Genomic DNA, 16016 nt, shown 5'->3' with positions numbered 1-16016 from the left:
AGATAACTATGATTTTTTTTTTATAAACGTATATATCAGGTAAGTATAAAAAAAATGGAAATACTTAAAATACTAACTTCAATAAATGACATAAAATAATTCCATTTTTATAAATGACATTAAATATTTCCAATTATTAAGAAATAAAATTGACTCGTTTAGTAATTGTTTTCGCAAGTTTGTTTCACGAGAAAATATTTATACTGTTTTGACGTTTTCAACAAATTTAATTTAAAAAAAAAATAGATTTGTTTTTCGTAACAAGGGTAACTAGGTATATTTATTCTGTGAACTAAATATTCTATAATAATAAAAACAGTTACCGAATTTACTAGTTTTATTTATTGTAATGAACTAGTCTATAGCTTTGCTTCGTCCCTGCTTTATTTAAGCGTAGTAAACTTCTTCTATTCAAATTGACAATCGTATAATATATACAGTTCATCTCATTTTATTGTTTAAGCGTTAGCTCTTTTCACGGACTTTATGTCGTTTTACTGTAATAAAAAATTCGCTCCCTTCTCGCACTTTAGCCTGCCCCATAAAATTCCAATTTAACTATCGTAAATATAATTTCATTCCACTTGTAAATCCTTCTTTATTACTTTAACATGAATTTAATTTAATTGAAACTTAATTGTGTTTATTTTTTCTTAATTTGCTGCGCAGTCGATGTTTTCTTCCCTTATATTTGTTCACATACAGGAGAAACAGCACGGCTTTACAATTAAACTGCAATATATCTAAATATACCGAGACCGCTACGACTAATATATTATAATTAGTACATAAAAGTTAGATTATTCAAAATAAAGAGCTACTCTCAGGATTTGTAAACGTTTACCTATCAGCTATGTATGAACTACTGAAATTCAGATGAAACTCAACTTTCAAATGGGATGCTAAATTTATACTAATAATTTAAATGCGAAATTAACTCTGTCTGACCAATGAACCATATAATTTTTTAACACCTGATACCAAGACCTAAAACGCAAAGCCACAATTAGTCATATATTTAAATGATACAGTAATAATATATAATATACAACGCTCAATCTAAAAATGATAGAACAATAGGTGTTTTCATGACATACATTTGAATACCAAAGAATAAATTGTAGTCTCACGATAATAGGCGTTAATCAATTATTCATATTATCTAATACAAGGTCATATAGTCTTATAGACGAGAAGTGAAAATGACTGCAACACGGATAAATTAAATAATCTTCGGAAAAAAAATACTTAAATCACTTGAAATGATTAATAAGTGAAAACAAAAATCAACTAATACAATAAATAGTTTAAAAAAAATTGAGTGATTTAATTTGAAAAATGTTTTATAACTTGTTTTTGTAGGTAGCATCGACTGGTAATATTTAAATTGAATTTAATCATGGAATTAAAAAGTTGAAACCTTGAATAAAATATATTTTAATTTTTAATTTATACCACCGCTAACCACGAATAAATTCTAAATTTAATTATTCTAAATTAAACACGAGACATTGTGTTAAAAGACTGGTGTAAATTTTTATTAAAAAAATCTTTATAAAGCCTTTGATCTATGTTTTATTAATGATTGCATTTATTTTTGATGCGTGGGCACAACTTGTGTGTGTAGTACTTTAAGTTAAGATAAAGGAGATAAGACCAATCACCATGTCATATCTATACTATGATAACATCAAAAAAAACAGTTGAAAAAAGGTTAAATTCGTAAGCTTCCATTCATCTTGGGCTCAATGGATGCTCACTCGCATAAGATTAAAAGGTCAATTGATTAATTGAACTAGTAATTACTTGAACTAGTTAACTCTTTAATCTTAATTACTATTATTACATAATTAAGGTCTTAACAATGAACTAAGAGTGAATATTGCAGTAAAACTTGATAAGGTACTTATTACCTTTTGTCAATGAATCAAAGAAAAATCATTTATTTAATAAATACACTTATTGGTTATCAAATTTTATATACTTTAGAATAAAAGGATAAAGAATGTCGAGATTATGTCATAATTGTTAACAAATATTCAATAAAACAAATACAATAACAAAAAGCCTTATCTGTTTTTGTAATGTATCGTGTACTATAAGAATCGTATGTCTACGCTAATCTGGGCTTTCCCAATTCGTGACCGATTTTTCTATCGTCAAACATAAATACTTCTTTCTTTTAGATAACCTTAATAACATGATCTACCTTTTTAAATAGCATATATTATAAATAATATGGAAGTATCCAGTAACCTAAGTGCGACTAAGCCTTTCTTACAACAAAAAAATTACAAATATAATTTAGGAAAACATGCAACATATAAATAGTTAAAATAAAAAAAAATTACAATTTTTTTTTTATTTCATATTTTTAATTACAAAATAAATTGAATAGGATCGTAAATCGATCCCAAATCATGTTATTAAAAAAAGTATTACGTAAATTAAAAATTGACAACGGATTAATTACATAAATTATATATTCTAAAAAATGAGGACAAGATTGATATTGCTAAACATTAAAATAATTTAAATTAAAAACGAGCAAAAACTCAAGAAGCGCCGTATTTACATTTTTTTTAGATAATACACGATTATAATTAGATTAATAGAAGATAAACAGATAATAAAAACGTCACGTTCTTTGAATATAACTCATTTTAAATTTGTATTTTGATCTCAGTCATAGTTTGGCTTGCACGCCTCCAAGTTATTTACAATAAAAAGTAATTTAAATGTATTACTTAGTTTATTTAGTACTAGCAGTCGCCCGCGGTTTCAGTTGTCAGGGTGTTAGTTGTCAAGTGTTTGGCAAAAAAAGTAGCCTATATCCTTTCTTGGAGTTTAAGTTGGCTTCATACCAAATTTCATCGAATTCGGTTCAGTGGTTTGGTCGTGAAAGAGCTACGGTTTGCTTCATACCAAATTCCATCGAATTCGGTTCAGTGGTTTGGTCGAGAAAGAGCTACAAACAGACAGAGAGACAGAGTTGATTCGAATAGTCCTTAGGTTTGTAACACTCGAATCTTAAATTAAGGTAGTAATTCAGAGCGAGCATAACTGAATTTACGTGTGTTTAATCTGTGCTTATTGGTTCTTATTTAAATCGTCTTGTAATCGTCCGTATTGGAGCGGCATAATGAACTGTCTTCACACCAAATCTCCTCAGAAGGAAGGCATTAGCCCATAGCGAGTCATTTACAAGCTTGTCATTTTATTTACCTAAAATAATGATGTTGTATGTTAATATATTATCACAGCGACATTATGCTATATGCAGTATGTTTGTGTATCCAAACCGCCACCGCAAACAATATATTCATTACCGCTATCGGATTCCAACGAACGTAAACCACCGAAATAATCCAACTATACATTTACAGATAAATCCACCAAAGAAATGGAACAGAGGAAAGAAATCAATCTAGACTCGATCCTCGAAAGCCTGAGACCGTACGGACGTTACAATCTATTGAATTTCGTCCTTCTACTGTTCCCGGTACTATTGAGCAGTTTCTACGAATGTGGATTCATCTTCGAAGCTCAGGAACAGACATACAGGTAATTACTTTACTTTTGCTAATAATACTTACACACAACTGTTTAAAATTTAATTTTTTTTTAAACGCATTATTCATTTAGAATTTATATTGTTTTCATTTGTACTCTTTGGTAAACTCCTTGATTTATTTTTTTATTATGTCAACACTACAAAACAACCAGTCCCATAATCAGTCTTGTACATAAAAAATATAACTCAAAACTGTAAATATATGGATGTTTAAACAATAATTAAAGAAAGTAAGCTTAGTATAAGATACGGAAAATATAATATGTGGCTCTTAATCAAAGATCGGGGTTAAGCTGAGTAAAAAAGCCCCATTTGAATTTCATGTTCTTAATTTGAGCTTACCTTAACCCATTATTTCGGGTTCAAACCCAGGCAAGCACCAATATATATATGTGCTTAATTTGTGTTTATGATTCATCTCGTGCTCGGTGGTGAAGGAAAACCTCGTGAGGAAACCTGCATGTGTCTAATTTCATCGAAATTCTGCTACATGTGCATTCCACCAAACATCGTGGAACGGCGTCGTGGAATATGTTCCAAACCCTCTCCTTAATGTGAGATGAGGCCTTAGGCCAACATTGGGAAATTTACAGGCTGTTACAGTACACATTACATTACAATATGTGCTTATATTTCACTCTGTGAGAAGTGGTGACTTGAGACTTCTCACCACTACCTACCGACGTGCCTGCTTACAAAATAAGCAGGCGTTTAACACAGATCCATTTACGTACTATTGGTTTGAAATTCAAAACTACAAATACAATTATTTTTACTATCAAACCAATTAAGCAAACCACATTCGAACAAAACTAATAAACTCATACAATATAATAAAAATGCCAATAAATTAATGAATATGTGCTAAACGCTCACATACACTCGAAAATAATCTCTAGTTCTTTCGTCACAAAGTTCATTTTTAACTATAGAGTTTTACATAGTACATAACCATTTAGTGTTTAGTTCAAGGCGGTACCTGACAATTTATTTAGCATTTTCGATGACCATTCTAGTTAATACATTAGCAGTGATATAAATATGTCAATTGAATTTGGTCACATTTCACTGATTTACTACAATTTTTATATTTCTTAGAAAACTTAAATTTGTAAGTTATATTATTTTTATCTGTTAACAATATTCGAGCACTACCACTGTTCGCTATAAAGTGAATAATAGTGGCAAAATAATGGTAATTTTAGCTCGATTTATTTATAGAACATGTATAATAGTCAATAAGAAATTGTTTACTTTGTAGGTATGAAAGTATTGTTTATTAGCTCTGGGTAGGCTGGCGGCTGGGCTAACATGTGCTAATAGTTAGTGGCGTGTCGAATTACTTTTTATTATAAAAAAGATAGGCAAAAGAGCTACCTTTTGGTAAAAAATCACTACAACCCATAGATATTGCTAAAAAATATAAACAAATACAATACCAATTCACCATAGGCCCTGGGAATTAAGATGTTACATGCCTATTGCCTATAGCGGCAGTTTTCACTCACCCTCAAACTAAACCACTAAAAGACTGAGTAAAATGTTTTCATAAGTGAATGGTGCCAAACCAGACACGCTTGTCCAACATCCCACCACCAAGTACAATTAAATATAGATACGATGAGTACTAGATTAAATTCGAACACCAATAATATGGTACAGACAATTCCAACCACGAGAATCAAGACAAAAGAACTTCGTCTTTGATTCGACGTGATATCATCAGTCGATCTTGAATAATCGGTGGTAATCAATCAATAATAAAGGATTTGCGAAAGTGTTGACTTTTGAATGTCGTCAAAGTTTTACTTTGGATGTAAAATCAAATTAAAGTTGATAATACTTATCAACTAAGTGGAATAGTTTTGCTTTATAATTATAAATAAAGACATATTAATCAAGAGCTGTTTGTAATGCAGAGCAGAGCAGAGCTATTAGCAAATCACGTGGAATATATAAATCTATGGTTTGTTTATCGTCAATAATAAAATTGAAGTAGTTCTCAGCCAAGCCGTAATTATTTTTTTACCATACGATTCGGTGAAGCTACTAGGCTACCTTTATACCCATATGATTGGAAGAAAATAACTTTTTAGTATAAACATCTATGGCTTAAAGATCAACAAGGCAATTATAAAGTAATCCAACGCTCACGCTTTGATTAAAGCTGATATTCTAATAACAGATGATTAATCTTGACTACAAGCTATCTGATAAACATATCAGTGAGGCAATAATGTTATCAGCGAGATGCATGCTCAGAAAATCAATACATGGAGATATCTATTGTATTCGGATTACTTTATATTGTACAATTACAATTGTTGCACCATGTATTGTCCTTTGTATACGAATTCAATCGTTGTATACAGACTTTACGATTCACGTATGGCGTAAATTATAACAAAATAATAGCCTGTAAGTTTCTCAATGTTCAGCCAAGGCTTTCTCTTAAAGAGGATTGTTGATATGTAATTGGCAAAACTAAGTACATGGGCCCACACGCACTAATCTCTAACTCTTTTATATTTAGATTCCATGGAATATGTTCCAAACTTTCTCCTCAAAGGAAGAGGAGGCCTTAGCTCAGCAGTGGGAAATTTACAGGCTGTTGTTGTTTTTGTTTATATACCGATCGAACTTAAATAAAGTGACAATTTGTTTAGAATAATTGACATTATTTTTTTATGATGGTCTTCACGATATTTATTGTATCCTTAACTAAGTAATTTATTTGACGTAAACAAATAATGTCCATGATTTAATACACGATAACCATCAATTGTTGAGGAACGAAGAAATATAAATCAAATTCATCTTTGAAAACTAAACTAACCATGACTATTTTCTCACGCAGATGCAAAGTGTTCGGCTGTGATGGAAGATACAATGACACGTCTTGGGTTGATTACGCCATACCAAAAAATAAAGAACGAGATCGACCGGACTCCTGCAAAAGATATGTGCCGTTAAACGTCACAGATTTCCAATGTACGCCTGAACAGTTCTCCAATGAGACCATGCCTTGTGATGCCTATGTTTACGAACAGAGTCAGTCTCTCGTTGAAGAGGTAACTTGGTCAACCAATAATTAAAAACTTTCTATGCCTGTATTAATTTAATATAGGAGGTAAGACTGGTATCATATAACACAGCTCAGGTGTAGCATCGGCGAAATTCGTGAAACCGATCACATCCGAATTGAGTACTCTAACCCAAATTATTAATATTTATTTCTTATGTGAATATGATCTTTACACAAACGTAATAACTTGGAATATGATATGACCTAATATATTCGTCAATTTGACACGTCGATTTATATGCACTTGCTTTCTCGGGTTGAACTGACGCGAGAATCAGTAGCGATGAATAGCGCCGAATGGCGTGATATGGAGCTATTTGTGTTGGTTATATAAATCAGCAGTAAGCATGATGTTACATCTAAGTTGTGTCGTACTATAATTGGGTGCGTTTGCAAGGGATCACCAATATACATTGAAGAGAAATATTAATCATTACATTCACCCTCAATGTAATCAAACAAGGAAACTAAGCTATTATGCCCTTTATACCATTAATTAATACACCAATGCGTACAATGCTGTTTGGCAGTACAATCATTGATGTGTGAATACGTACCTAGACAGACTTGCATAATGTTCTATTATCAATTCCCTAGTATAAATAGATTGATTATATTTTTATTTACTTTGTACAAGACAGTAGGAGTAGGACCCTCTTATCAAATATTCTATCCCAAATAGAAAATACTTAGTATTGTTGTGTTCCGAACAGGGGACATAACAAAATGGTCAATATTTCTAACAGTTTCAATGTCTGTGGGCTGTGATTACCACTTACCACTATTTCATACAAAAAAGAGAAACTTATAAAATTATTTAACAATATTTGTGCCTCAATATTTCTAAACGAAATAATATTAATTTAATTAAAATTTAAATCAACCATTTAAAATTGGAAACCAGATTAATCATTACAATGATTTACTAGTCGCCTCAAATTAAAACAAACAAAATTTAATTTTAGAACAAAGCATAAAAATAATGACTGACTCATTAATTAAGTAATTATTCATCAACAATCATTTTATTTTCAGTTCAATTTAGGTTGTCAAGAATGGAAAAGGGCGCTTGTAGGCACGGTGCACAATTCCGGCATGTTCGCAGCCATGCTTGTGACTGGAGCTATATCAGATAGATTCGGTCGTAGAGTTGCTGTGGGCATGGCAGCCACGGCTAGTTTCATATTCGGAATAGCAAGGGCATTTGCTCCAGGATATCTGTCATATTTGACCTTGCACTTCCTGGAAGCTGGATTTGGGGGTGGCCTATACCCTTCTGCATACGTTTTTGGTAAGTGTTACGTTTTGTTATTGGAATAGATTTCATGAATCCTAAAATCGTGAATATTAGTAAAATTAGATTAAACATTATTTTAATGTGTCCAATGTTATGGTATCACATATATTTGTCAGCTAATCTACCTAATTAATCTTTGGTGTTATTCGTGACAAACTGGCCCCTCGCGTGTTGCAGCTTGTATAGGTACTAAATTGTTTTAATTTAATTCAGATTCTTATCTATTATAATATGATTTAATAATGACCAAAACATGTATGGTTTACCCTGTTTACTAAGTATTTTATGTTACATTAACTTGTTGACAGCGACTTCGTTTATGCAAAGGACGCTATTTTTTATCAAAGAAATAGTAAGACAGGTCTTTTTAAGAGTTGGTTTTTTATAAATATCGTATTCAATTTTTCTATTAAAGTCATATAGACTTCATCAACTTTTATGTTTAATTTTGTAGCCTGTAGTCCTAAGCTTAACAAAATGTTTTAAAAAACTGAACTATTCCATCTATTCCATCCATTTCTCCTCCATGTATTTAAGCTTTGACGCGTTATTAATTGAATTTCTCCCTTACAGCGGTGGAGCTAGTCGGTCTAAAGCAACGGGTGATTGTCTCAGCCATGTGCAATATGACATTCGTCGTGGGCGTCGTTCTGATCGCGATGCTCGCCTGGTTCGTCAACAACTGGAGAACCTACATCCTCATCCTGTACAGCCCCGCGATCATCGTCGGAATTTACGTCTGGTTCATGAACGAAAGCGCGAGATGGCTGCTCAGCAAAGGGAAAAAAGACCAAGCGATCAAAACGTTAAAACGAGCTGCGAAAATAAACAATTTAGATCCTCGCAATTTAGAACTAGACGCGTTAAGTGATCCGTTGCTTAAAACAGACAATCAGACTGTTGATAAGAAATCTCAGTTCTCAAAAGCGATCCGTTCGAGTATTATTTGGAAGAGATTATTGATATGTTCGTTTTTGTGGTTGACGTGTTCGTTGGTTTATTACGGGCTCTCGATAAATTCGGTGTCGTTGAGTCGAAATAAATACGTGAGCTTCATGTTGGTGGTGCTGGTGGAAATACCCGCGTACATTGTGGTCGTTATTGTGTTGGATAAATACGGTCGGAAGAAAACAATGATCACTACATATTTGACTTGCGCCGCAACGAGCTTACTCTTCGCGTTCTTGCCAAGATGTGAGTATACAATTTTGTAATTTCTATATTCGAAATTTTGGTGATTATTTCACTTAGGTATCGCCCACTCATCACATATTTAATTATATGGTTGCGTTAAAATTTAAAAGCAAATGATTTGATGTAACTGTACGCACAGAGAATATAACATCTTAGTTCCTATGTTTGGTTGCGTATTGACGTCGTACGGAATGGTTAACTTTACCAACAACGCAGGTTTCAAGACTGATGATGGTAACCGTTGTCTCGTTGCCAGTATGCCTACCTATAATTTAAATAGACAAAAGTTAAAAAAAACACGCTAATTGCCATTGGCACTTAATACGTATGCAAAATTTCGAATTAATTAGACTTCTGAAAATAGCTTAAAATCGCGCTTTAAGATTCCATTACATACATACATACATACAGCCCAAGCTTATAAAAGCGAGTAAAAAAATATTAGCGTGCATACTTTTTTCTATAAAACATTCAGATGTAGTTGTAAGAAACGTACATGTTTCCAAAAAATATATATAAATAGAAAATCGTTTAGGTAAGTCAAATTAATAGAAAACGCTGCTTTCAACACTGCACGTGCACGCATATAAATTAAAAACATTAACGTTAAGAATGAAAATAGTAAAACGTCACGTCAACAAGAAATACTTACAATAACAATTATTCAAGTATTTACTACGCACGTAAAAGTTTTGTTTACGTCCGTTATTGAGATTGCAAATCGATTACTTATAAAAATAATTATGCTTTCTTATCGAGTTGTGCGTGATTGCTCAAAAATGTTGCAAACTTTATTACATTCCCAAAAAATCCAACCTAAAACGGATATTTACACTCATAAATTATCAAATTAATAAAGGAATTTAATAGAGTACAATATATAAAATTATAATAAAAAGTTATCACCAAATATAAACGGGCCAAATATAAATTGTTTGCTCAGTTTTTGCACACTTTTTTGGGTAAACAACATGGGCAACATTCCTATTCAACCATCATGATTTGCAAGCATTATATGTATATAAAATTTGGTCTAATAAACAGATATGCAAAACTACACAAGCCAATATGTAGTATCAGTAAAACAAAACACTTTCTCAAATATGTATTCATATATACCAATAGAATTAAATGTTGTGTACCAAATAAAGTGTGTAAAAACTGAGCAAACAATCGACTGAATTGTTTTGCGTTTTTGTTTGCCCGTTTATATTTGGTGAGGAATTGTTTCATACCCAAATAGATAATCATTGTTTTAAAAAAATAACAAGATATTGTTAACATTAAGTAAGTCTTATTAATCAATATCTTACATAAAATTATAGCACACCTTAATAGGTTATTAAATAATATAATTACAGAGAATGGAATAATAAAGTCAATAAATAATAAAAATCTATCTATATCGATATTTCATGAATTCATTAGCACTGTTTAAAATATAATAATATCAATGAAGCTTTTATTAATGTGGTAGATTTTTTGATATATTTTTTTTTATTAAATAATAAATAAATGCATGAACTCGATCCGATTCGTAGCACATTCGAAGTCGTCAATGACCCACTTTTTATTTCGTAATAAAAAAAAACACGTGTCGTTTCAATTCGTTACAATTACACGTCAAAGTGACATACGCACTGTGTAAAGTATTTGAAAAATAATTTAAAAAATCGATGTGAGTTGTTTTTGTTAATTACCTACAACATAATAAATGGCGGTTTTTAAATTTGGAACAACATTAGTTTAACGTATTTCTTTGTGTCCAGATACAAATCATTTGTTCGATTACTGTATAGTGTACACACATATTTAAATATCAGACGTAGTGTCATATATATTATGTAGATCTTATCAGACTAATATAATCCAATAGACAGTTACTAAATTTGTATTGGGTCATATTCTTAACAATTAATACTTTGCATAAAATATCAAACGAAAGAAACCGTTGAAGATTCTGATCTTATAATATTTTCTTTTTACAATTCTTTCGTTCTTACAGCGGATTGGTGGTCCATCCCGCTATATCTCATCGGCAAGTGGAGCGTCACACTCACGTACAGCTCCGTGTACATCTACGTGTCTGAAGTGTTCCCGACCAACATGAGGCAGACCCTTATCAGCGTGTGCTCGACGGCTGGAAGAATCGGATCACTGATTGCACCGTTGACGCCATTACTGGTAAAATTATTAATATCTCGACAAATTATTTAAATATAGAATGCATTTTTAATTTAAAAAAGGTAATCGAATTTTGTTCTCTTGATGCGTTATCATATTTTTATTATTTAAATATGGAATACGTTCGGAGATAAGAAATAAAAATCGAATTGAATTTGTGTTGCGATATTTTTAATTATAGAACACATTCGAATTTTTAAGTTTTTTAATCCTTTAAGGATTCCTTTCCTTTTAAGATTATTTAGGCTTAAAGAGACGTCCATTGTCTAAACAGAAATTATTAAGCACACACTGAACATTTATGCAAGGCAGTTGGATAAGTAAAGTATTACAGGTATTTTGAGCTGTTTATTATGATTGTAAATAAGATTATGGTTTATATATTGGTTAATAACCCAAGAAGTTCTCTCGATAAGTAATGGCCTGCGAAACGAATTTGCTTTACCCACTTAATTCGTAACATTCGAAATTTTATTTTTGAATGAAATTTTATCAACATAAATTGAATGAATTGAAATTAAATGCAGGATATTTGTTTTTATTTTTTGTACGGTTTGTTTGTTAGATACGTCACGTCATAATACATTGTGATTGAAATTGTTGTCACAAATTGATAACTCATCATCAACATAATCTAAGAGTATTATTGTGTTAAAATAATATCATAACACCAATAAAACTAAACTAAATGGCTTATCATGGTGGAAAACTCTCTAGACCTACGACTTAAGGGGGATCTTAGACTTAAGGGGAAAAGAGGTCTAACATTAGGAAATTTACGTTTCTTAAGTCTTTTACGAGTCGTGATGGCCCAGTGGTTAGAACGCGTGCATCTTATCCGATGATATCGGGTTCAAATCCAGGCAAGCACCACTATATATTTGTGCTTAATTTGTGTTTATAATTCATCTCATGCTCGGCGGTGAAGGAAAACATAGTGAGGAAACCTTCATGCGTCTAATTTCATTGAAATTCTGCCACATGTGTTTCACCAACCCGCATTGGAACAGCGTGGTGGAATATGTGCCAAGTCCTCTCCTAAAGGGAGAGGAAGCCATTAGCCCAACAGTGGGAAATTTTCAGGCTGTTACTTTACTTTTTAAGTCTTTTACTTTAAAACAAAACGCTCAACTAATACAAACAATTCCGTTGCAGTCGGTGTACCACAGATCAATGCCGACAGTCATATTCGGCGGGATGTGCTTCCTGTCAAGTCTCCTGGTCATAATGCTTCCGGAGACGAGAAACATGAGACTACCTGACACAATCGAGGAGGCGGAAGAACTTTCTCGAATGAAAAGCAAAACGGATACGTCATAGGGAATATGATTGACTTTATAAGCATTTTGTATATTACACTAAGGCCGATATCGTCCTTATAAATTGTATTTTTTATAAAAATTTTAGTAATATAAAACTCAACAAATTATCTTTATTCTGTGCATTTTCTATAGCGCGTCAAATGTAAGTTGGCGTGTGGCAAAAACATGTACTAATTTTTTTTTCATTTAGTATCTTATTTGTTTAATTTACCCTTATTAAGAAAACTTACCCAAAATCTATTGAAAATGAGACGTAGAGAATTATTTTCTAGGGAGATATTGGTAAAATAAATAGAAAAGTGGCAAGACAAAGGTGTAGCAGGTGCTGCTACAGGAACGCCAACTTATACTTAACAGTCTATATTACCGAATGACAGTTATGAGTCATAGTTATATTTGACACATAATAAAAAAAAACTTAATTAAAATAGGTTCAATATCTTGAGCCCGAGAATTTAATAATCTGTGTAATCAAATTGTAAGAAATATAACTTTTAGTTAACAACCTTAATGTACACGTATTAAAATCAAAATACCACTTACCGAGATAACTATTGATTTTGTTTTTTTTTTTAATATTGTTATTAAACCATAAGGCCACTGCATAAAACTAATATGTTTAGTTTTAGTACTTCAGTTACAAAGCGTATCTTTTTAATAAGTTTTTGAGTGGCATTTTTATGTTTTCTTTACGTTCATCGTAAAACTGACAATGGTCACAGAAATATACCATTGTGACACAATCTACCCTTTATTAAGCATACAATGTTTCAAACTTTAATAATGAATAACAATGATTGGATGAGTTCCCGTATCATGAGCTGATATGTTATGTATTTGAGCTCTATAACTTGGCTTTACTCGTGTTTGGTTGTCCATCACATACCAAATTTCACCAAATTCGGTTCAGAGGTTTGGTAGTGAAAGACAGACAGACAAAATTACTTTTAAATTTGTAATATTAGTATATATAACACCTTGTAAAACAAAATTCTTGCAGTAAATAATTTATTATATTAATAAATTGATATTATATTTTAAAATAATGATTTCCATTACTCTTAATTATCTTAAGTTAAAAATTAAAAATAATTGAAATTTCGATGTCATTAATACTGACATAAGATTCATTATTAACATGTATGATGATTATACGACTATTCGATTTCATAAATCTCTCACTTGCTATATAATTTTGAATCGTTTCAGTACAGCTTCATCTTTAAACAGTTTCAACATACATCCTCATATGACATAATATTATCATATCAAATATAGACATGCACTCAATCCAAAAATACATAACATTTTTATTATAAATATATGTTAGCACTGAGGATTTAACATCAATCCACGTTCAATTATCAAATATAACCATTTTTTATATTTTTGGGCTGTATTTATTCGTACATTAATCATCTCACGCACACAAAGATATCATGTTAGCACAAACGTCACTCACACTAATGCAGATGCGTGGATAGTAGCGATACCTACTTAACAATATACTAACTTCACCAAGTCCTTTAATATATTGAATTATTCATATGTTTGATAGACATAACGTAAACAATAGTATAAGAGAAATCTTAAAGCAACAATATCCAGTCCAAGAAGGTTTTTTTTTTTCTTATAAAAAATACATAAAATTAAAATTAAAATACCATTATTACCATTAATTCATAATAACATTTTTACATAAAACCTTTTTTGTTTTACAATATTAAACATTGGACTGACTTGTTTTGAAAAAAAAAAACTAAAGACTTAAACATGGCTGGTGCTCTTTTAAATAACATTCTTTTAATAATTAAACAAAACTAACTTTATAATGTAAAATATAAATTTCTTTGTGAATTGGTTTGAATTAAAAATATATAGGAAATATTTAATAATAAATAAGAATTAGACATTTATAAAACAGTATTTTTTAGTAAATAAGCATATGTTTGTGTTGTCTAAGTGGAGCCAAGTATATTACAATGCAATATAAAACATTACACAATCATTAACACAATTATATAATAGTAAAATTAAGGATGGGCCGAAAATTAGTTTTGATAATGGTGATTGTGATGTAATGTGATGTAACCTAACAATCATTTCAACTCGGCCGTATTATAACAGGCTATAGATCCAAACATTCTGCCTAAATATACTTCAAATTCTAAATGGCTCCCTACTTGTTTCCATTTAACTTTCAACGCTAAAATATTTGTGTTGTTATTTTAAAACAATTGTATTTAAATAGAAATACATCTCTTTAGACGATTACTCAAAGATCCCAGTTAATACGGCCTCATAATCTTCACTGTTATTTTTCAATTATCCTACAAAATTCGATAATTTTATTCTTGTTATACCGCTCATAAATATATCCAGCCTTATGTTAAGTTCATAATTTATAGAATACATTTCGGGTCATCACTCATTTTCAAAAGACTAATAATAATCTTAGCGAAACACAACCCCCCCCCCCTCCTCCAACTTCGTACGTCTAAAACTACTAGTGTTTCTCGACTGTGTTGTGCATGTATTATACATACATATAAAGCGTCCTCTTGAATCAATCTATCTATTAAAAAAATTGCATTAATGTACTTTGTCTAATTCTAAAGATCTAAGCATACATAGGGACAGACAGCGGTAAGCTACTTTGTTTTATTAATAATATCAGCTAGCATTTAACTAATAAATGTCTTCTTCGAGGAGAGTGATATAACGTCTTATGTCATGATCGTGCTATGTACAGTCGGAGTAAGAAAAGGTTCGTCACCCTAAGATCTATTTTCGTGTGCTCGATATGAGCGATAATCTGCTTTACCGATCAAGAATGACATACTACTTCGCAATGATTTGATGTTTAAATTCAAAAGGTACTAACAGTTGAAGTTTTCTTGGTGGTAGGGCTTTGTGCAAGCCTGTCTTGGTAGGTACCACCCACTCATCAGTTCTACCGCCAAATAACAGTACTCAGTATTGTGTTCCGGTTTGAAGGGTAAGTGAGCCAGTGTAACTACAGGCACAGGTAGTTCCCAAGGTTGGTGTCACATTGACGATGTAAGTAATAGTTAATATTTCTTACAGCGTCATTGTCTATGGGTGATGGTGACCACTTACCATCAGGTGGCCTATATGCTCGTCCACCAACATACAGCATAAAAAAGTCTTGATAAAGCAATGTATTTGAAAAGTGACGAAGGGATTTTTTACTCTGACTATACATATGTATCAATAGAAAAAAATATTACACGGATTACTATAGTAATGTATAACACTCGTGTATATGAGTTTTATTGGTCGTGTTCTTTCAGAGAGCATATCATCTTCGTTTTGTCATCAACCAATAGCGTCCCGTGG

The 16016-nt window shown here is 31.4% G+C and overlaps 1 protein-coding gene across 1 annotated transcript in view; it reads left to right on the top strand.

The window, feature by feature from the left end:
• Positions 1-12763, top strand: part of LOC124534646 (organic cation transporter protein-like) — a 33647-nt gene extending 20884 nt beyond the window's left edge. The window contains exons 2-7 of the mRNA XM_047110601.1: positions 3387-3564; positions 6432-6645; positions 7695-7950; positions 8530-9150; positions 11156-11334; positions 12490-12763. Coding sequence (XP_046966557.1) covers positions 3404-3564; positions 6432-6645; positions 7695-7950; positions 8530-9150; positions 11156-11334; positions 12490-12654 — 1596 coding nt within the window. The 5' untranslated portion in view covers positions 3387-3403 and the 3' untranslated portion in view covers positions 12655-12763. The remainder of the gene's footprint in view (positions 1-3386; positions 3565-6431; positions 6646-7694; positions 7951-8529; positions 9151-11155; positions 11335-12489) is intronic.
• The last annotated feature ends 3253 nt before the right edge of the window (positions 12764-16016 follow it).

The sequence above is a fragment of the Vanessa cardui genome, chromosome 13, assembly GCF_905220365.1.
Source record: "Vanessa cardui chromosome 13, ilVanCard2.1, whole genome shotgun sequence".
Classification (NCBI taxonomy): domain Eukaryota; kingdom Metazoa; phylum Arthropoda; class Insecta; order Lepidoptera; family Nymphalidae; genus Vanessa; species Vanessa cardui.
This window is presented reverse-complemented; position numbering and strand designations above follow the sequence as displayed.